Source organism: Anabrus simplex, chromosome 13 (genome assembly GCF_040414725.1).
Source record: "Anabrus simplex isolate iqAnaSimp1 chromosome 13, ASM4041472v1, whole genome shotgun sequence".
In the NCBI taxonomy this organism is placed as follows: Eukaryota; Metazoa; Arthropoda; class Insecta; order Orthoptera; family Tettigoniidae; genus Anabrus; species Anabrus simplex.
The window spans coordinates 21,577,486-21,601,105 of record NC_090277.1 but is presented as its reverse complement, the minus strand read 5'-3'; the positions used below and the strand labels follow the sequence as shown (position 1 = coordinate 21,601,105).

The 23,620-nt window shown below is 40.1% G+C and overlaps 1 protein-coding gene across 5 annotated transcripts in view; it reads left to right on the top strand.

Annotated features, from left to right (window-relative positions):
* Positions 1–23,620, top strand: part of LOC136884905 (uncharacterized) — a 119,676-nt gene that overhangs the window by 21,645 nt on the left and 74,411 nt on the right. For all 5 annotated transcript variants that reach the window (XM_067157210.2, XM_068230113.1, XM_067157209.2 and 2 more), the window contains exon 2: positions 4,892–5,029. In XM_067157210.2, coding sequence (XP_067013311.1) covers positions 4,892–5,029 — 138 coding nt within the window. The remainder of the gene's footprint in view (positions 1–4,891; positions 5,030–23,620) is intronic.

The window sequence follows — 23,620 nt, the reverse complement described above, 5'->3', positions numbered from 1 at the left end:
GAAAAGGAGAGGGGACAAACTGCAGTCTTGCCTCACTCCTTTCTGGATTGCTGCTTCTTTTCCAAAGCCCTCGATTCTTATCACTGCAGACTGATTTTTATACAGGTTGTAGATAATTCTTCGTTCTCGGTATCTGATCCCTATCATCTTCAGAATCATAAATAGCTTGGTCCAATCAATATTATCGAATGCCTTTTCTAGATCTACGAATGCCATGTACGTGGGCTTGTCCTTCTTGATTCGATCCTCTAAGATCCGACGTAAAGTCAGGATTGCTTCACGTGTTCCTACATTTCTTCTGAAGCCAAATTGATCTTCCCCCAACTCAGCTTCAACTTGTTTTTCCATTCTTCTGTAAATAATACGTGTTAAAATTTTGCAGGCATGAGATACTAAACTAATAGTGCGGTAGTTTTCACACCTGTCAGCACCGGCTTTCTTGGGAATAGGTATAACAACATTCTGCCGAAAATCGGATGGGACTTCTCCTGTCTCATACATCTTGCACACTAAATGAAATAACCTTCCCATGCTGGTTTCTCCTAAGGCAGTCAGTAATTCAGAGGGAATATCATCAATTCCAGGTGCCTTGTTCCTATTTAGGTCACTCACAGCTCTGTCAAACTCTGACCTCATAACAGGGTCTCCCATTTCATCAGCATCAACAGCCTCTTCATGTTCCAGAACGAAATTATCTACATCATTACCTTGATACAACTGTTGGATATGCTCCTGCCATCTTTCTGCTTTGTCTTCTTTCCCTAGAAGTGGCTTTCCATCTGAGCTCTTAATATTCATGCACCTAGATTTCCTTTCTCCAAAGGAACCTTCGATGTTAGGCCCCTTAAAACAACAAGCATCATCAAGCATCCTTTCTCCAAAGGTTTCCTTGATTTTCCTGTATGCAGCATCTACCTTTCCCAGGACCATACAGCCTTCGACATCCTTGCACTTCTCCTTCAGCCATTCTTCCTTAGCTACCTTGCACTTTCTATCCACTTCATTCTTTAATCGCCTGTATTCTTTTCTGCCCTCTTCATTTCTAGCATTCTTGTATTTTCGTCGTTCATCAATCAGGTCTAGTATCTCCTGAGTTATCCACTGATTCTTAGTTGATGTTTTCTTCCTTCCTAACATTTCTTCAGCAGCCCTACTGACTTCACTTTTCATGACTCTCCACTCTTCCTCTACTGTGTTTCCTTCGGCCTTTTCATTTAGTCCTTGTGCAACATGTTCCTTGAAACAATCCATCGCACTCTTTTCTTTCAACTTGTCTAGATCCCATCTTTTTGCATTCTTTCCTTTCTTCAATTTCTTCAACTTCAGATGGCATTTCATGACCAACAAGTTGTGGTCAGAACCACGTCTGCTCCTGGGAAAGTTTTGCAATCCAACACCTGGTTTCTGAACCTCTGCCTAATCATAATGAAGTCTATTTGATACCTTCCAGTGTCTCCAGGTCTCGTCCACGTATACAGCCGTCGTTTGTGGTGTTTGAACCAAGTATTGGCGAGGACTAAATTATGGTCAGTGCAGAATTCAACCAGCCGACTTCCTCTTTCGTTCCTTTGTCCCAATCCAAATTCTCCTACTGAGCTACCTTCTCTTCCTTGGCCTACCACTGCGTTCCAGTCTCCCATCACAATTAGATTCTCGTCACCTTTGACATATTGTATTAAATCTTCTATCTCCTCATATATTCTTTCAATTTCTTCATCATCCGCTGAACTAGTAGGCGTATAGACCTGCACTATTGTGGTGGGTATTGGTTTGGTGTCTATCTTGGCGACAATAATTCTTTCACTATGCTGGTCGTAGTAGCTTATCCGCTGCCCTATTTTCTTATTCATTATTAAACCAACTCCTGCATTACCCCTGTTTGATTTCGTGTTGATAATTCGGTAGTCGCCTGACCAAAAATCCTGTTCTTCCTGCCAACGTACTTCACTTATACCAACTACATCTAACTTTAGCCTATCCATCTCCCTTTTCAGATTCTCTAACCTACCACAACGATTCAAACTTCTAACATTCCACGCTCCGACTCGCAGAATGTCAGTATCCATCTTCCTGATGATCGCCCCCTCTCGTATAGTCCCCACCCGGAGATCCGAATGGGGGACTAGTTTACCTCCGGAATATTTTACCCGGGAGGAAGCCATCATCAGTACATCATTCATACAGAGAGAGTTGCATGTCCTCGGGAGGTGGTTACGGCTGTAGTTTCCCGTTGCTTTCAGCCGTGTAGCAGTATCAACACAGCTAAGCCATATTGAGTATTATTACAAGGCCGTATCAGTCAATCATCTAAACTGCCGCCCTTGCAACTACCGAAAGGCTGCTACCCCCCTTTCGATGAACCATTCGTTAGTCTGGTTTCTCAACAGATACCCATCCGATATGGTTGCACCTGCGGCTCGGCTATCTGCATCATTGGGACACGCAAGCCTCCCCACCGCGGCAAGGTCACATGGTTCGCAGAGGAGGATAACCTGCATATTGGTTTGAAATAAACATCAATTATTCATCCGTGCCGTCTCTGTTTTTTCCCCAACTTTCATCCCTTTCGAACCACTCCTCCTTGGTGTTGCATTGTCACTGTCAGTCAGTGTATCATTTATTTCATCTTATTATCTTCACTGCTGATGTTTACGTCAGGAAGGGCAGCCAGTCATAAAAATCCATCATGACAGATTAATCTCACCACAAACCTAATACCGTAGAGACAAGGGACAAGGAATGGGCACACGTAAGGCTATAACTTTATGCACCCTTAGGCAGCAGTCGCATTTCAAATCACCCACGCTGTGTCGTCACAGCTCTGTCAGGAGAAGGCCTGCGCGTTCGGTTATGTGAAGATAAGCATGCATTTTAAATCACCCGCGTTTATTACGTCACACTTCCGTCATTCTTCCAACGGGAGACGGCAAAGGTCCTGTTCGTGGACAAGGTTAGGTTAACACGCGTGTAAACCACACGTACAGTACATGTCACCTCGCCCGTTTGGCTCCTCCAAGGGGAGCCCGTAAAGAGCCTGTCTCAGGTTAGGTTAGCGTTCGTGCGCAAGGTTAGGTTAACACGTCATAATGACGTCTTAACCTAGTTGACAGGTCACCTAAGCGATTTGGCTCCTCCAAGATAGCCCGATCGATTTGGCTCCTCCAACGAGATCCGTGACCTTATCGACTCGGCTCCTTCGAAGTGGCCCATGAAGTTAGTATTGCCCTCGTACGTAAGGGTATGACGTCATAAACTTACCTAGTTAAAAAAATACTCCAAATCATTCGCTGATGAATTAGGCCTCTCCAAAGGAGTCTGTGAGGTTAGGCTTGCTCTCGTGCGCAAGGTTATGACGTTATTCCGCGTCTTATGCTCACCGAGAAGTCATTGAAGCCGGGTAAGAACCCTCATAGGTACACTACTAGATCAACGACCTAGAACACTCATAGCTACACCACTCAATAAAGCGTGCGAAAATGCTGACGCAGCAACCATTGTTTTAGAAAGAACTTTGGTCTACTACTTAGGAAACCTGTGCATGAAATTTTTGTTTGCAACATTTTTTCAAGTAGTAGGGATTTTTAACTCCAAAATTTTGGAACATAAAAATTACATAAACATTAGTACGATATTACTCCTTATATAAATTATACACAGAAATATCGATACGTAGTGCTTTTAAAAGAAGTATTATGTACCTAGTTAAAATTTTCCATTAATATTTTAATTAAATTTCACGAAGAAAATGAGATTAAAAATTTCAAAAAATGCCAAACTATTATTGTGGAAAAACTATTAACTGTATGTGAAATAAATGTTTCTGATATCTCTAATTTTAGGTAAGTCACATTCCTACATACTTTCGTGAAAAACCATGCATTAGGTAAAAGTATCTGTTTACCTCCGGAGTGTCGCCTTCATCACGAAATATTAGTGATGAAGTATGGTGAGATTTTTTCGAAGATCGAAGTGACTGATGTGACTTTGAGGATATTGAGAATGAACCAAGGGACTCAGATTCGAAATGTGCCTCAGCTATTTCTTCGCACCAAATATCGGAATGTGAAAGCACTGACGAGCCTGTCATACGTAACAACGAGCAAGGAATACGGTATATTTTACGTAATATTTTCAAGGAAACACCTACCTCACCTACCAGAGATACGAAATACTACATTACTGACAATCTGAATATCATTGCTTGTGACACGTTTCATTTGTGTAGATACGATCAAAAGTTTTATTATTCCTGTTTAGAATTTGGAAATTGCACTTATTTGAACAGACTGTACATTTTTGTAGTCAAAACATGTATGCAACTTATTTGTTACCTCGAGGATATTTTGTTTTATAGAAGTAAATATGGCTGCCACGACAAGGCTTAACATTGCCAGTTGCAGGGTTAAATTACTTCATCTGTTTCAGTTTACTCTATTATTTTCGTACTGATTTAATTCATTTCCCGATTAAACATATTTATAGCAATGAATGGATATTAAATTCATTAATGAAGTTTTAAATGTGAGCATATGCCAGGCAGATTGTTGCATCTACATCAAAACAGTGAAGTAGAAAATTTTGAATTTTCGCATACAGTCTTCCCACTCATTTGACCAGTATTTGTATAAGCATTTGGTTTTCAACCTACATTACGGCTGAAATACCTCACATTTATTACAGAAATATCAGCCAGCATCACTGGGACCTACTTGTCTGATTGGTCATTCTCTCAGTATGGCACTATTAACCACGATAGAACTTGGAACTATTGGGAGAAAATTAAATAAGAAAATAGACACTTATCTTTCTGATGACTCTCTCACAGGGACCCCAATAACAGGTAATACAACACCACCCTCGGTCTGAACACTGAAATCATATTCTGTTACAGGAAATGGCATTCCACGAATTCGAGTCTGCGTGCGAGCAAAGTTCTTCATGCAGACACATGACCGGCATAACGCGAGTTCGATGTCTGAGAGAATGTATCTCACCTTCATGTTATCACGACATCTACCAAACAGATCAGGTGAGTACTCGTGCCATATAGAACAAACAATTTCAAATTTCAAATTTCAGAATACCCTAGTTTCATCTTCGGAGCAAAGTCTGGGATTCCATTTTCAGTTGGATGTGGATATATTTGTCATTTCTGTGGATGTCACAGAAATGGGGTACCTTGACGTGACTTCTTGGCACATTGGTGACACTCCACTTGCTCCCTAGAAGATTGCGCTTGATTTCTTCATGTGTTATCCATCAACCCATGTTCGCTGGTTAGCATTAATTTAGTTTTCTTGTGTCCAATAACTGAACTGTGTGAATCTAAGTACAAACTATACATTTATATATTTCACATTTTCTCTGAAAATCAACAACAAAAAATATAGTAGTATCCTTACTTTTCGCTCACAATGATTGTTTGCGCACACTGTCAGGGTTTCCGATTACTATCCTTGCTGCCCATTTCAGGAAGCACGATGCCGCCCAAACCTCCTGTCGGTTCCTCATGTACAAAATTGTCTTGGAAACTGGGTTCTGATCGTAGACTACAGATGTACATTTGACTTATTTCGAGTTGTGGCGATCTACATCAGGATCTTAACATAATTCCTTATTTTCAGACAACAAACCTTTTCTCATACGTTCTGAATTTTCTATATGTTCATCAGCATTATATTATTGCAATAAAGTCACTAGTTAATTAGACCAAACGTTGGTTTTTCTCACCATACACACACTATGTAGTACGGAAACATAAAATACTAAAGAATCGGTTCATGCTATATTTTCTCAATCGCATCGGTCTTCTAAATTATAAATCGACTTGCTATAATAGTCATTAGATTCTTTGCCAGATCAATTTGATACGCAGTCCTGCAAGTTACACGGGGGTTTCAAAGTCGGACGTAAATAATCGTGTTTGAAGTTCCTGCAAAGTTGGCATCTGCCCCTTCGGAACAAGTTATCTCTATATGTTCGAGCAAAGATTACGAATTATTAGGCTTCAACCTCTCAACGAGTCAAACTTACTTCCACGAACGTCTTTTCTTATGATCCATTCACCGAGGGTCTAATGTGAATAGGCATTTGATCATGAGGTGTTGTGTTAGTAGATCTTCATAAAATTGGAGTTATACCTTTCAAAGTTCTCTGAATAACAGCGTGATTTATGGAGCTGATACGGATAAGGAAGATGAACAGATTTCGGACAAAATATCGGACACAGTAGTATCTTTCCCGGGACGATAGACAAGAACAAAATTCAAACATGATAATCCCAACCTCCTGCGTCCGGCCTTCTTGTTCTTTATTCTTCCATGGGTGCAATTAAAGTTGAATAATAACAATGTTTGATCAGCTAACGGTAAAAATAGATGTTTCATAGCTATAGCCTATCATTCTTTTTCTACAGCAAAATGCAGACGTTAACTTTCAGAGAGAATTCTGGACAAGAACGGTATTGGCCTTTCAGACTGAGGTAAGTTTGCAAAATCTGAAGCGACCGTAACAACCAGGAATGGGACTTCTTCTTCAGCAACAGTTACAAATGATTTCGCAACAACACATATTTGTTGTCTCCTCGAAAGCAGTATACACATCGGCAGGAACAGGGCCGTATTGCACCCATTTGGTATAATGATGGACTTTTCCCTTTAGCGACTGCTGATCCCTAGGAATATGCAGATCCTTTAAACAGCGAATACGGTCAGAATCAGTTTTGTTAGTTAAAATAGGGAAATAATGTAATAGCAATAAAAATATCCAGACTTGAAGTTAAAATTTTAAATTAATTTTTTATTCAGAATTTGGCCGTCCTGTCTCGCTACGGTCAGTGATCAACATCACTAATATTTAAAAACGGTGCTTTGCATTTTCCCTATAATATCTAATAAATGACATTCATTAGGAACTAAAATCGCATATGGGTAATTTAAATTTACTTTGATTAATGATAAGCAGTATTTCTTACGTGATTCAAGGAAGTTCTGCAAGTTTCTACGGTAATCCAATTAAGTGGTACCGCAGACTGTAATGTCATTCAAATACGCAAATATACAATTTACTTTAGTTCTTTAGTATTGAATTAATAACTACATGAGTGAAAGCCACGCCGTTCGTGATGCCAAACGAAATTCCTAGAAATTGATGCTTAAAATGTTGATGATATGCAATTTTTAAATCAATAAGTTTGAAATATTGGTACTTGGGTACTTCTGAAACTAGGGAGAGGCACGCATCGAGCTGTGTAGACGGTGAACACAAGACACCTGAGTGGTGTGCGATAAAGAAGCGTACATAATATGCACGAAAGGAGAAGGATCTCAGGGAAATAATAAGAATGTCCAGACTTGAAATTAAAATTTTAAATTAACTTTTCGTTCAGAATTTGGCCTTCCTCTCTCGCCACGGTTAGGGATCACCAATTTTCAAACAAATGCGGTGCTATAAATTTTCCCTATAATATCTAATAAATTATATTCAGTAGGAACTAAAATCTCATATGAAAGAACTAACTTTATATCAAATATCAAAACTGCTCCACCTGAACTTACCACTGATACGAATAAAAGTGCAAGAGTAAAGGAATCTAAGTACTTAGGTGAATGGATCACTGAAAATAAATCGGTACCTTCAAGAATTCAGAAATGCACAAAGAATAACAAAGATGCTTGTCCAGGAAGAGTCATTGCTTAACAGTGAAGCTTTTCATGCTTCAGAAACGCTCAATTTAAAACATAAAAACGTAAAGAAATAGTCAGGAAAATCATCAGTAAAATCTTAGGGCTAAGGAATAAAATCGGAATACATTACTCGAAACCCAACTCAGATGTATATTTCAAACTTACCGATACAATGAGACTGCGTCGAATTTAATTTTTAAGCCATTTGGCAGGAATCAGTAACAACAAAAGTAGTATGACTGGAGATTTCTGCGGCCTCCCCCTCAGACCCTCCGCAGAAGCCTCCTCTTTCCGCGAGAAATTTGAATTTTTGCGGGAAATTTGAATTTTGTCGCGAGATTTGAATTTGTAAACAAAGCCACGTGCTTCTTGACAGCTGTCACCGGCCATCTTTAAACAACACCGCATCGCTAACCTCAGGGCTGCCGTCTTGACGGGGCTAAACCTCAGTGCTGCTATCTTTACGGCACTAAACCTTACGGGCTGGAAATTTGAATCTTAGCGTGAGATTTGAATTTGTAAACAAAGCCACGTGCTTTATTGACAGCTCCCATCCGCCATCTTGCATCCTTAACCTCAGTGCTGCCATCTTAACGACACTAAACCTTATAGGCACGTGGTGGCGGGCAATTTCTACGTGATTTTTTGACAGCTGTCATCCGCCATCTTGCATCGCTAACCTTAATGCTGCCCTCTTTACGGCACTACTTTTGAAATCCGGTGGCCGTAATTTCCACGTGACAGCTAATAGCGGCCATCTTTAATCAACAGAGCATCGTGCTGCCATCTTTAGGTACATACCTTTGAAATGTGGTGACGGGAACTTTCCACGTGACAGCTGTCATCCACCATCTTTAATCAACAGAATACCGTCTGCTATCTTTACGGCAACTAACTTAAGCACGTAGTTGCGGACTGCCATCCGCCATCTTTAATCAACAGAGCACCGTGCTGCTATCTTTAGCTACTACCTTTGAAATGTGGTGGCGGCAATTTGAAATTCTACGTGCTTCTTTGACAAGCTGCCATCTTTAATCAACTGAGCACCGTGCTGCTATCTTTATCGTAGAGAATAGAATACGATACACGATGCAACATTTGTTTAGAACATGCCACGGGACACCTTTGTTCTAAGAAGATCAGATTACAAAACAGGTGATTAAAACATCACAAGACTAGAATCGAACACTGTACTCGACGTCGTTAACTTCAACATGTGATCAGAACATTGATTGATGTGTTCAGAACACTGAATAAGTGATCAAGGCTAGAATCGAACACTGTACGTGATACAACACGTGTTTAGAACATGTCAGGGGATACATTTGTTCTAACAAGATTAGATTACAAAAGAAGTGATTGAAACGTAGCAAGACTAGAATCGAACACTGCACTCGATGTCGTTAACTTCAACATGTGATTAGAACATTGATTGATGTGTTCAGAACACTAAATAAGTGATCAAGACCAGAATAGAACATGATACACGATACAACATATCTGGGGATACCTTCGTTCTAAGAGAACAAAATAAGACTAAAATTCTGAACAGCTTAACACAAGATAGCGGTGGCTGTTATAGGCTCATCCTCCTCCTCTTCCTCCTCCGCCCTCTATACCTCCTCCTCCGCTGTCAAGGCATAGCTTTATTGAGCGTGCATCGCCAAGGCATAAGTGTGCAGCGATAAAATCATTGCGCATGTTTAGACTTGCGGATTACAAATGAAACATAACAAGACTAAAATCGAACACTGTACTCGTTGCTGTTAACTTCAACATGTGATTAGAACATTGATTGTTGTGTTGAGAACATTAAATAAGTGATTACGACTAGAATCGAACACTGTACTCGACACAACATGTGTTTAGAACATATTAAGGTATCCCCTTGTTCTATGAAGATCAGATTCCGAAAGAAGTGATTAAAACATAACAAGACTAGAATCGAACACTGTACTCGATGTCATACATGTGTTCAGAACATTGATTGGTGTGTTCAGATCACTAAATAAGTGATCAAGACTAGAATCGAACACGATACAAAACGTGTTTAGAACATGTTAGGGGTACCTTTGTTCTAAGAAGATCAGATAACAAAAGAAGTGATTGAAACATAACAAGACTAGACTCGAATACTGTACTCGATGTCGTTAACTACAGCATGTGATCACAACATTGATTGATGTGTTAAGAACACTAAATAAGTAATTGAGACTAGAATAGAACACTGTACTCGATACAACATGTGTTTAGAACATGTCAGGGGATACTTTGTTCTAAGAAAATCAGATTGCAAAAGAAGTGATTAAAACATAACAAGACTAGAATCGAACACTACACTCGATGTAGTTAACTTCAGCATGTAATTAGAACATTTATTGATGTTTACGAAACACTAAATAAGTGATTAACATTAGATTAGAACACGATACACGATACAACATGTCTGAGGATACATTTATGCATATCGCTTAGCTGCAGCGATGCATGTTTAGACTTGAACACATACTGCTGTTTAAAACATATTACAACTAGAATAGCACACTATAGTTTGATGTTGTAGAACACTGCATTGCAGAACTAGAATCGAACACTCTTTAGGGAAAAAAAATCCTTCTCAGCATACTTACTAAGCTGCCAGTAGTATAATGGGAGAGTTCTGGCGCCTCCTCCGCCGCACGCCTCCGCCCGCCTCCTCCTCCGCCGCCGCCTCCGCCTCCGCCGCCGGCGGGAAATTTGAAATTTGCCGGGAAATTTGAATTTTGGCGGGAGATTTGAATTTGTAAACAAAGCCACGTGCTTTTTGACAGCTGTCATCGACAACAACGCATCGCTAACCTCACTGCTGCCATCTTGACGGGCTTAAACCTCACTAGTGCCTACTTAACCTAACTAGCATGAGGTAAACAAACCCACGTGTTTTTGACAACCACGTGCTTTTTGACAGACAACAACGCATCGCTAACCTTAGTACTGCCATCTTGACGGGCCTAAACCTCAGTAGTGCCAACTTAACCTAACTAGCGCGAGGTAAACAAAGCCACGTGCTTTTTGAAAACCACGTGCTTTTTGACAGATTTGTAAACAAAGCCACGTGCTTTTTGACAGCTGTCATCGACAACAACGCATCGCAAACCTCAGTACTACCATCTTGACGGGCCTAAACCTCAGTAGTGCCAACTTAACCTAACTAGCATGAGGTAAACAAAGCCACGTGTTTTTTGACAGCCACGTGCTTTTTGACAGATTTGTAAACAAAGCCACGTGCTTTTTGACAGACAACAACGCATCGCTAACCTCAGTACTGCCATCTTGACGGGAATAAACCTCGGTGGTACCAACTTAACCTAACTAGCTCGAGATAAACAAAGCCACGTGCTTTTTGACAGCCACGTGCTTTTTGACAGCTGTCATCCGCCATCTTTAAACTACAGAGCGCTGTGCTGCCCTCTTTCGTCACCTGTCATCGGCAGTGCTGCCATCTTGGCGGGCCTAAACCTTAGTGCTACCAACTTAACCTCACTAGCTCGAGATAAACAAATCCACGTGCTTTTTGACAGCCACGTGCTTTTTTGACAGCTGTCATCCGCCATCTTTAATCCATAGAGCACAGTGCTGCCCTCTTTAGCTACTTACCTTTGAAATGTGGTGGCGGATAATTTGAAAAAATGCTTTTTTGACAGCAGCCATCTTTGAGCGCCGTGCTACACTCTTTAGCTAGTTACCTTTGAAATGTGGTGGCAGGCAATTCCACATGACAGCAGTCATCTTTAATCAAGAGAGCACCGTGCTGCCCTCTATGTGGTGGCGGCAAATTGAAAAATTCTACATGCTCTTGTTTGGAAACAAACTCACGCGCTTTTTTGACAGCCGTCATCCACCATCTTTAATCAACAGAGCACAGTGCTGTACTCTTTAGCTAGATACCTTTGAAATGTGGTGGCGGCAATTTGAAAAATTCTATGTGCTCTTGTTGGGAAACAAAGCCACGTGCTTTTTTGACAGCTGTCATCCGCCATCTTTAATCAATAGAGCACTGTGCTGCTATCATGCGGGCAATTTCGTCAGCTGTCATCCGCCATCTTTAATCCAGAGAGAACAGTGCTGCACTCTATGTGGTGGCGGTAAATTCCACGTGCTTTACAAACCCATGTGCTTTTCTGACAGCTGTCATCCGCCATCTTTAATCTAGAGAGAACAGTGCTGCACTCTATGTGGTGGCGGCAAATTCCACGTGCTTTACAAACCTATGCGCTTTTCTGTCATCCACCATCTTTAATCTAGAGAGAACAGTGCTGCACTCTATGCGGTGGCGGCAAATTCCACGTGCTTTACAAACCTATGCGCTTTTCTGTCATCCACCATCTTTAATCTAGAGAGAACAGTGCTGCACTCTATGTGGTGGCGGCAAATTCTACGTGCTCTTATTTGGAAACAAATTCTACTCGCTCTTCAGCTGTCATCCACCATCTTTAATCCAGAGAGAACAGTGCTGCCCTCTTTAGCTACTTACCTTTGAGGCGGTTAATTTGAAAAATTCTAGCTGCCATCTTTAATGAAAAGGGCATCGTGGTGCTATCTTGCGGGTAATATTTTACGTCACAGCTGTCATCCACCATCTTGCATTGCTAACCTTAGTGCTGCCCTCTTTAGCTACTTACCTTTGACAAGCTGTCACCCGCCATATTGCATCGCAAACCTCAGTGCTGCACTCTATGTGGTGGCGGATAATTTGAAAAAATCTTTTTGACAGGCAGCCATCTTTAATCCAGAGAGAACAGTGCTGCCATCTTTAGCTACTGCCATCTTACATCGCTTACCTCGCTGCTGTACTCTATGTGGTGGCGGTTAATTCGAACAAGTTTAATCACGCATCGGGCAAGCTAGAGTAAGCACGTGCTGCAGTGATGATGTCATCATGCATGTTTAAACCCGTTCGTTGACTAAAAGCTTTAGTCTTCAGGAAACAGTGATAGAGTGTGGAGTGCAAACATGACGAAAACATTAATAGTTGATGTGCAAGGCTTTAAAGTAAACGGAAACAAGTTTGTGTTTAAAGAGGTGGCTGTGTTAGATTGCTGTGTGTTGTGGGCACCAAAACTTGTTAGTTTAGTATTTAGTCCACCGTTCCCTTACTGTTTGCAAACAGATGAAGATAAAAAGCAGACTCAGTGGATTGAAAACAATTTAGGTTTGAAGTGGGAAGAAAAAGGAATACCTTATCGTTTTCTACCTTTAATGATGAATGCACATTTGTCAAGAGCAGATCTTGTTCTTTTAAAGGGTTGTGAAAAGAAAGAATGGTTGCGTGATTTTCTACCATCATCATGTGAAGTTATCGACATGCATGAATTGGGGTGCCCATCATTTAAAACTCTTCCGAAAGAGCATAGTAGAGAAACAACTAAACAGTCTTTACAACATGTATGCATGCTCTTTGATTGGTTGTGTCGCAGTGCATGCCGGGAAGTGAACAACATATGTAAACTGCAGTGTCGAAATAACCTTAGTGTAAAAGAAACATTTGTAGAGTAAAGACATCATGTCATTTCTAACAGATACTAAGTGTAACGCAGTTGAAAAGGCGATCGTAAAGTTTTATGCATGCAAAAAGAAACTAAACACTTTTACTGAAGAAGAGTTAAATGCATTACCAAAGGCATTTTTAGTCAATGTAGCTGCGAATGCTGTAAAGAAAATTTGGGATAAGGTGCCTCGTGAGTGGACTCAAGATCCTGTTTTGTCTGAGCTTCAAACGTGTAGTTTACATCATGAACACGTGAGTTTAGCTAGAAGACCTTCTGTGAGACAGTGCCGTACATGTCAACTAATTAAACTGTATCACGGACCTAAAATTAACGAGTTGTCTTCGCTTATAAACACTTATCATGGCTGTGGAGAGAGTAAACAAGGAAAAGGTGAAGAAACGTGCTGGGAGAAAGATGAGGAAGCATGTTGGGCGTGGACTCATCAATAGAGTGATTGATCTTCTTTTCTTCGTGCTTCATCTCCCCTGCGGCCCTAGAACACGTTCGCCTGACATGTAGTTACATGCTGCCTGCATAGAGTGTAGCTGTTAAAATCTGCTTCGTAAAGTTATGCTGTGTGTGTATGTATTATTACCTAGTGCTTTAGCTGCTCAGAAGAATATAGCAGCACTTGTCGTTGTTGGTGTAATAAAACGAAAACTGAGTGTCAAAGACCGTAACATGAACAAAGGATAAAAATGTATGTATATAGTCTAAAATAAATATGAATTGTCAAAACATATTACAGGTGTTGTTTAATCCTACAGCATGTCCTAGTGAATTAGAAGAAAGGAAACGTAGAGGATTAAAAGAAAACACACATAAGATTTAAAGTACATCCTCTTTATTAATCCATGAATTAAAGCTGTTATTAAAACCAAGCCATTTAACATACAGTTTATTGCCACGACGTCGAATAACACGTTCAACTAAATAGTGATCAGGATATTTTGTTTTCTGCAGTTCTTCGATGTAGAATCCTCCTTCAATAGGCTGTCCTCTGAGATCGCGAAGTAAATACGTAACTGGATTAGAAAGCTTAACACTTCTGATTTGAAAAATTTCAGTGCTCCAGTTAGGTGTGTATCCTTTTGCAAAGATAGACTTGTGTTTGCTGATGCGAACGAAATCACCTTCTTTAAAGCGATAGCGACGTGGATCAGCTGTTTTAATTACAAGATGAATAGCATCTAGACGAGGTGTATTCTTTATAACAAGACGTGGCTTTGTTCCGATAGTGCGATGAGGTGTATCGTTGTAGGTAGATAAAAGTCTCGGTAGCAGATCAATCCAACGATATGAACCTTGCGCTGTAAATTCTCGCCACATCATTGTTTTGAGTGTACGATTAAAGCGTTCTACAACACTTGCCTTGAGATTGCTGAACGTAGAGTAGTGTTGAATGCCAAGTAACTTGAGGTAAGAAGAAAAATCCTTGTTGTAAAACTCTTTACCTTGATCAGTTTGAAGAAGCCTTGGGAAGCGTTTCGATTCTTCAACAATATGTTTAAATGCTTCTTTAACTTGAGCTGCTGTTTTAGAACGCACGGGTTGTGCAAAAGCAAACTTTGAGTACACATCGATAACAGTAAGTAGATACTTATACCCCTTATTACTAGAGGCATATGGAATCATTTCTACTAAGTCTGCTTGCCAGAGATCATCTTTTCCTCGTGTAATAACGCGTCTGCGACAGTAGGTGCGACGTGCTGGTTTATGTAACTCATGTGCGATGTTTACCTTTACAGGTGAGATCTTCTCTTGACGAGCCATTACAAAATAATACCGGCATAACGTAGTTCTCTTTCTATTTCTAGAATTTCTGATCCGTGACCAGTGTGACCAGCCTCTTGTGATGCTCTTAAAAGTTGTAATCGTTCAACGAGTAAGTTTGGGTCATTCCAGTATCTTACATCCACATACGGCAACAAAGGCTTGTAGATAACGTCTAGACTACGTGCAGTCGGAAACAGCTTAGAAATAAACTCACGATACTTGTAACTCTTATTCGCATTTACAGCTTCTGTTCTCCTGTAATTACGTCGTGTTGCATCAGTAGCAAAAAGTATTGCTTTATACTTTTTAAGATCATCTTGTAAAATTATATCCTTGTCAGGTATTCGTGAGAAAAGAAGTTCTAAGAGTCCTTTCGTAGGTTTATAGGTAACACCTTTTACAATGAGTTTGTTGCTATTAATCTTAACATTTGAATTTCCTATCCGGAAACAGTCATCTTCGTAGCGAATACCGTAGGTAGTGTCAGTTTGTCCTGTAAAAAGTTTTTCTATATAAGGTGCAAAGAGAGATCCATAGGTATCTTGAATAAAAGTTCTAAACTGATTGCGATACTCTGGTGTAATCATAACCTCAGACAAAGATGGTAGATTTTGCGTCGATGTAGTAGGTGTTTCTGCAATAACATCTGTAGTTAAAAACTCAACACGCTTAGATGGTGATGTATCATTAAGTTCTTCTTCTTCTTCTTCCTTATCTTCCTCTTGATCTACATCCTGCTTCTTCGCTTCAGTATCTTCTTCATGCTTTTCTTCTTCATGCTTCTCTTTATGATATGATGTTTGCATAGAAGCAAAACTTGAAGTAGACTGCGGTAATGAAGTAGAATTAAAAATTTCTTTGAGTGGTGTACTTAGTTGTGTTTTTAAAAATAAATCCGTGTCTGCTTGAATACGTTTAAGCTCTTTAAATTTCCGTCGAATATTGTTTCGAGCTTGGATGATATGTTTTGTGATCTCCTTGCTAGATGTTAACATGATGGTGGTTTTTAATCAAGTAGTTACTGCAATTCTGTGTTAATGCATATAAAATGATCGAAACCCATGCGATATCGTCCATGCTGTACATCACTTTCTTTATCAATAACTAAAAAGCTGTAACGGTGTAATGACCAACATTTAGCACACATACGTTTAAAGTCATCGAATGTCATATCAGTGTTAACATGATCGTTATACACATGTCGCATGTTGCGCTCATCTTGCCGAAAAAGCACAATAACATTTGCGTTGTCGCGTATCAACTGCTTGGGCACACGAGAATAGGTTTGGCACAAATAGATGCAATCAACATATTTATGTCGACCCATACTAAAGAATGCACGAATAACGTTTTGCTGTTCTGTTGCGACATCATCAAAGATCATTAGAGAATTAGGAAGCACATCGTCTGGTGATGGTACTTGTTCATGTGAATTAAATTTAAAATATATTATTCCATCTTTAACTAGATCGTGCATTACAGTTTGTAGAATAGTATATAGCGGCTGATAGAGTGACTTTGCGAAAACGTAAATATTCTCGAAGCGTACACCATTTACAGAAGTAATAAGTGTGAGTAAAAGATTTGTTTTACCACATCCCGACGGACCTGATATAATACATCGAACAGTAAAAGGAAACAACATTCCATGACGTTTTCTTGTAGTTGTACTAGAACTAGGTAAGAGATGTCGTACAATGTCGGTAACAGGTAGCGTGTCTTGCTGCTTTATAATCTTCATGATAACTGAATCATAAAGTACGTAATAGTAATATATATATATTAAACGAAACAAGAGGCAACGGTTAGTTTATGATTTGCTCTTGACTAGTAAAGTCGTGCCCAGCATGGTGAAACAACGATATCCAAACGACATGAAGAAGAAGAAGAAAGTAAAAACTGTTGGATGGAAAGATGTTATAAAGGCTGCGCAAAAAGCTATTCGAGGGGAATACAATCCTCGTGTAGCTATTACTAAGGCGTTACGCGCAGCAAGAGCGAGAATTTCTCCAAAGTGCAGAGCAATATTTAGTAAACGTGCGCGAATTATTCCTGTACCAAAACGAGGAGGATTTCTTCCTGCGCTGTTTGCTGGCTTAGCAGCTTTAGGGTCATTGCTAGGTGGTGCTAGTGCTGTAGCGAGAACTGTCAAAGCTGTAGAAGAAGCGAAACAACAGTTGAAAGAGAGTGAACGTCATAACAAGACGATGGAGGCAATTGCGTTACGATGCAAAGGTGTGAACATGAAGCTAGCGCCATACAAGAAAGGGCTTGGTATCTACATTTCCCCAAAAAACGTCTACTGAATGCACTGCCATATCGAGCTCTAACGCATGATGAAGTTTTTACGTTTGCTAAACAACTAGGAATTCATTATTTTCGAGGAGTGTATATGCGCGATCAACTACCAGCACGTCCACGTGAACGTGAAAGTGCCGTAATTAACTTGGACGACAGTCGTGGACCTGGAACTCATTACGTTGCTTATGTAAAACGTAAATCTAAAGTATGGTATTTTGATAGCTATGGAGATTTACCTCCTCCTTTTGAGCTCATACGTTATTTCGGAAGCAGTGCAGACATTGTTTACAATAAAAACCGTGTGCAAAACTTTAATACACGCATGTGCGGACGATTATGTCTTATGTTCTTATATCAAACCCAGACAGTAGAGAAAGTGTATTAGTATCTACGTGATGACGAACAGTGAAAGAACGTTTGCTGTACGTGGAGAAGGACCTGAAACAACCATCTATTTTAATCCGCCAATCGAACTTGGTTATCAGCCGCATAGTCTTGGACTAGTATCGTTTGAAAGCTACAATAAAATCTATAATGTGCGTGATGGTTTAAACAAGTTCTATTACGATGAGTATGTGCTAACACTACCCTCAGGTAGTTATACAGTAGATGATATTCACGACTATATTGAAAGTACGTTAATTGATCAGTTTGGGGAAGATAGTTTTAGTAATCATAATTACAAGTTCTCAATCACTATAAGCAACATTACGCACAAATGTGTTATTGAATCATCATTTAAGATTGACTTCAAATCACAACCTGATTCGATTGGTCCACTGCTTGGATTTTCATCGAGGGAGCTCCTACCGAACGTACGTTACGAGTCTGATCAACCTATAAAACTCTTCGATGATTATAATGTGAACATTACTTGTAATATTATTACAGACTTGAATAGTAATCTACAACCTTCGCACGTCCTGCACGACTTTATTGTTACAGAGGAACGTGGATATACTATTTGTGAGAAACCAGCAGTAGTTCTTTATCATCCTGTGTCTGTAAAACACATTAGCAACATTACTCTTAGACTTGTAAATAAACATAATCAGCTTATTCATTTAGATCAGCACGCGTACGTAGCTTACAAACTACATCTTAAACCAGTATGAAAACCATCTATAAAACACGGTGTACATTCCGAAGGCATACTACATGTGTGCAGAGACTCATCGAGTTAACAGATACCCATAAGCAGATACTCCAAGATTTAGGATATACACTACTACAACAGAATGGAAGAAATGCTAGACATTACGAATACAGTAGAAAGTCGTGAAGGTGTAGTACGAAGTGAGCTTCATTCCTATCAATCTTTTACGTTTGGATTAAATAACAATGATGAAATTCATTTTATTATTAATCAACAAGATGTTTACACCTTACCACACGAAAGCTACCTCTATATTGAAGGACGATTAGAAAAGTCTGATGGAAGTGGACCAAGCACTTCACAACTAAACAACCATGCTCTAGCTTTTCTCTTTTCTGAAGCGCGATATGAAGTAAATAATGTTGAAATAGATCGAACGAAGAATGTTGGTATTACAAGCGCAATGAAACTCTACCCTTCTTTCTGTGATGAAGAAAGTAATCTTTTGCGGATGGCTGGACGGTGTCCAAAAGCTACTAACAACTGGATGATTAATGAGGATGGAACTTTTACGGGTATGTTATCACTGAAACATATTTTTGGATTCGCAGGAGACTTTACACGTATTATAATCAACGTAAAACAAGAGCTTATTCTAATCCGTGATCGAAGTGATTACAATTCTCTTAAAGCAGTAGAAACACCTGTAGAATCGAAAATAACACTGCATCGTATACTGTGGCGGATCCCACATGTAACCTTATCTGATCGTGAAAAACTGCGATTGCTCAAGATTGTAGAAAATGATACACCATTACCTATACGTTTTAGAAGTTGGGAGCTGCATGAATATCCTGTGTTACCACCTACAAACAAGCATAGCTGGGCAGTTAAAACATCACGTTTTACTGAGAAGCCCTTGTACATTATTTTTGGATTTCAAACTAATCGTAAATTCAATCACGAAAAAGATAGCTCACTGTTTGATCACTGCAAATTAAGACACGTTAGACTATATCTCAATGGAATTACGTATCCCTACGAAAACATCGACATTAACTTTGAGAAAAATAAGTTTGGGATGCTCTATGACATGTTTTGTAAATTTCAATCATCGTATTATCAGAAAGAAGATCGTCCGCTATTTACACCTCAAGAATTTAAAAATAAAGCACCGATTGTAGTTATAGACTGCTCTTATCATGAAGAATCTATAAAAGAATCTCCAGTTGATATTCGTTTAGAATTTGAAACATCTGAAAACATTCCTGCTAACATAGCAGCCTATTGTCTTATTATTCATATGAGTGATGTTACTTACCATCCGCTAACGAATATTGTTACGAGACTATAAATAAGAATAGATCTTTATCATTTTCATTAGTGTGTGCTTCGACATCGTACGCTATGGAACAAAACTGTAAATGTGCATGCTGTTTGCATGCTCATACGCAACATCTTATTTATGTTTCACGAGTGAGTGAGGTTATTAAGATGTTCTATAAACGTAGATCGTCGATGCCGAAACATCTTATTCAATACTTACCACCAGGATTTTTATATACGTACGCTGCCTCTTACGTACATAATTTTTGGGACATCCTTCCTCTACACAGTAAGATGTCAATCGAAGTAGCTTTATGCAGAACTTGTGAGCGACATTACAAGCATCGAGGAGAAAATGGTGATGATGATTGGGATGGACCAAATCCGAGGATTGAACACTGTACACAGTGTATGAATGAACTTTCTCTAGTACCTCATGATGATGATTCCGAAAAGGAATAACAGCAAGGTAAGAAGTACATGATCTTCCCTCTAAAGCATAACATACTTAGTATAATATATTTCTAAATGCTTTGTTTAATTTGAATGTTGCAGGAGGCATTTCAGAAGCATACGTTCTTAAGAAGCACACCAACCTTGTCAGCAGCAAAAAAAACGAACACTGTTGTAGTACATTTGTAAATAAATATTTGATCGCATTCAAAAATGTACTTATTGCATTGCTTTACTCCGACTTACTCTTAAGAAAAACGATCAGGTCTAAACATGCACAATGACGTCATCACAACAGCACGTGCTTACTCTAGCTTTCCCGATGCATGTTTAAACTCGTTCGAATTTACCGGTACCACATTCCTTTACATCGACTTACTCTTAAGAAAACGGACAAGTCTAAACATGTATGATGATGTCATCACAACAGCACGTGCTTACTCTAGCTTGCCCGATGCGTGATTAAACTTGTTCGAATTAACCGCCACCACATAGAGTACAGCAGCGAGGTAAGCGATGTAAGATGGCAGTAGCTAAAGATGGCAGCACTGTTCTCTCTGGATTAAAGATGGCTGCCTGTCAAAAAGATTTTTTCAAATTATCCGCCACCACATAGAGTGCAGCACTGAGGTTTGCGATGCAATATGGCGGGTGACAGCTTGTCAAAGGTAAGTAGCTAAAGAGGGCAGCACTAAGGTTAGCAATGCAAGATGGTGGATGACAGCTGTGACGTAAAATATTACCCGCAAGATAGCACCACGATGCCCTTTTCATTAAAGATGGCAGCTAGAATTTTTCAAATTAACCGCCTCAAAGGTAAGTAGCTAAAGAGGGCAGCACTGTTCTCTCTGGATTAAAGATGGTGGATGACAGCTGAAGAGCGAGTAGAATTTGTTTCCAAATAAGAGCACGTAGAATTTGCCGCCACCACATAGAGTGCAGCACTGTTCTCTCTAGATTAAAGATGGTGGATGACAGAAAAGCGCATAGGTTTGTAAAGCACGTGGAATTTGCCGCCACCGCATAGAGTGCAGCACTGTTCTCTCTAGATTAAAGATGGTGGATGACAGAAAAGCGCATAGGTTTGTAAAGCACGTGGAATTTGCCGCCACCACATAGAGTGCAGCACTGTTCTCTCTAGATTAAAGATGGCGGATGACAGCTGTCAGAAAAGCACATGGGTTTGTAAAGCACGTGGAATTTACCGCCACCACATAGAGTGCAGCACTGTTCTCTCTGGATTAAAGATGGCGGATGACAGCTGACGAAATTGCCCGCATGATAGCAGCACAGTGCTCTATTGATTAAAGATGGCGGATGACAGCTGTAAAAAAAGCACGTGGCTTTGTTTCCCAACAAGAGCACATAGAATTTTTCAAATTGCCGCCACCACATTTCAAAGGTATCTAGCTAAAGAGTACAGCACTGTGCTCTGTTGATTAAAGATGGTGGATGACAGCTGTCAAAAAAGCACGTGGCTGTCAAAAAGCACGTGGATTTGTTTATCTCGAGCTAGTGAGGTTAAGTTGGTAGCACTAAGGTTTAGGCCCGCCAAGATGGCAGCACTGCCGATGACAGGTGACGAAAGAGGGCAGCACAGCGCTCTGTAGTTTAAAGATGGCGGATGACAGCTGTCAAAAAGCACGTGGCTGTCAAAAAGCACGTGGCTTTGTTTATCTCGAGCTAGTTAGGTTAAGTTGGTACCACCGAGGTTTATTCCCGTCAAGATGGCAGTACTGAGGTTAGCGATGCGTTGTTGTCTGTCAAAAAGCACGTGGCTTTGTTTACAAATCTGTCAAAAAGCACGTGGCTGTCAAAAAACACGTGGCTTTGTTTACCTCATGCTAGTTAGGTTAAGTTGGCACTACTGAGGTTTAGGCCCGTCAAGATGGTAGTACTGAGGTTTGCGATGCGTTGTTGTCGATGACAGCTGTCAAAAAGCACGTGGCTTTGTTTACAAATCTGTCAAAAAGCACGTGGTTGTCAAAAAGCACGTGGCTTTGTTTACCTCGCGCTAGTTAGGTTAAGTTGGCACTACTGAGGTTTAGGCCCGTCAAGATGGCAGTACTGAGGTTAGCGATGCGTTGTTGTCTGTCAAAAAGCACGTGGTTGTCAAAAAACACGTGGGTTTGTTTACCTCATGCTAGTTAGGTTAAGTTGGCACTAGTGAGGTTTAGGCCCGTCAAGATGGCAGCAGTGAGGTTAGCGATGCGTTGTTGCCGATGACAGCTGTCAAAAAGCACGTGGCTTTGTTTACAAATTCAAATCTCCCGCCAAAATTCAAATTTCCCGCGGGCGGCGGCGGCGGAGGCGGCGGCGGAGGCGGCGGCGGAGGCGGCGGCGGAGGAGGAGGCGGGCGGAGGCGTGCGGCGGAGGAGGCGCCAGAACTCTCTCATTATACTACTGCTGCCCTTTCTTCTCCTCTGTCAAGGCACATCTCTATCGAACATGCTTTGCAAAAGCAGGAATGTGCACGTGCTGCAGTAATAACATCATTGTGGATGTTTAGACTTGAACACATACTGCTGTTCAAAACATATTATAACTAGAATTACATCCTATAGTTCAATGTTCAGAACACCGCATTGCAAGACTAGAATCAAACACTGTTCAGAAAAAAATATTTCTCTTCTCAATATACTTACTAAGCTGCTCTTCTAAGACGATGACATACTTAGGAATCTGCTGAACACCTTCTTTCTTAACATACTTACTCTCCTTCCTCGATTGATGTAGTATTGAACGAAACTTTATCTTGCAAAGAAGGAGCGGGAGGAGGAGGAAGAGAAGGTAATACCTAATCTAAAATAAAGAATACACCAATTCTACATTATTTATTTACATCTTTTATGTACGAGATTTAGTTGATGCTGTGACCCCTATAGAACACCAGTAAGGGAATCGCTATTCTATACACGATTGAGGAAGCGATGACAATATATTTTGTTCGACCGTATACACATAATGTTAACGTACAGCATTTCTAGAAGTAAGTACAATGCGAGGTGTAAACGCCTAACGTACACCTTTTGCTTTTTTAAGTGTTATAGACATGCAATAGTCAAGAAACCGACTAAGCAGAACGTGCTAATATAAAACGTAAGAAGAGCAACAAAACTCTTGCTTTCTTAGAAAAATTTCAAGCTGCAGAATGTTTTATTGCGAATATTAAAAACTCTAGGACACATACTTAATGCTTTTTTCTAACACTTGCAGGACAAAATTCCGGCAGTACAATACATGCTGCAGCGAACAATGCTATATCAAAAACCGACCGATACAAAACTTAGAATGTTTGATAGTGAATATTGGAAAAACGACACTTGCTGATAACTAGGTCTGTCGGATGTGAACCGTCAACAAGGGCATGCGGTCGTTTTGAGCTGACTAATAAGAAAAACTGAATTTCGTGTAACACACTGGATAAAAATACTTAGAAGTCTTGACAGACGCAC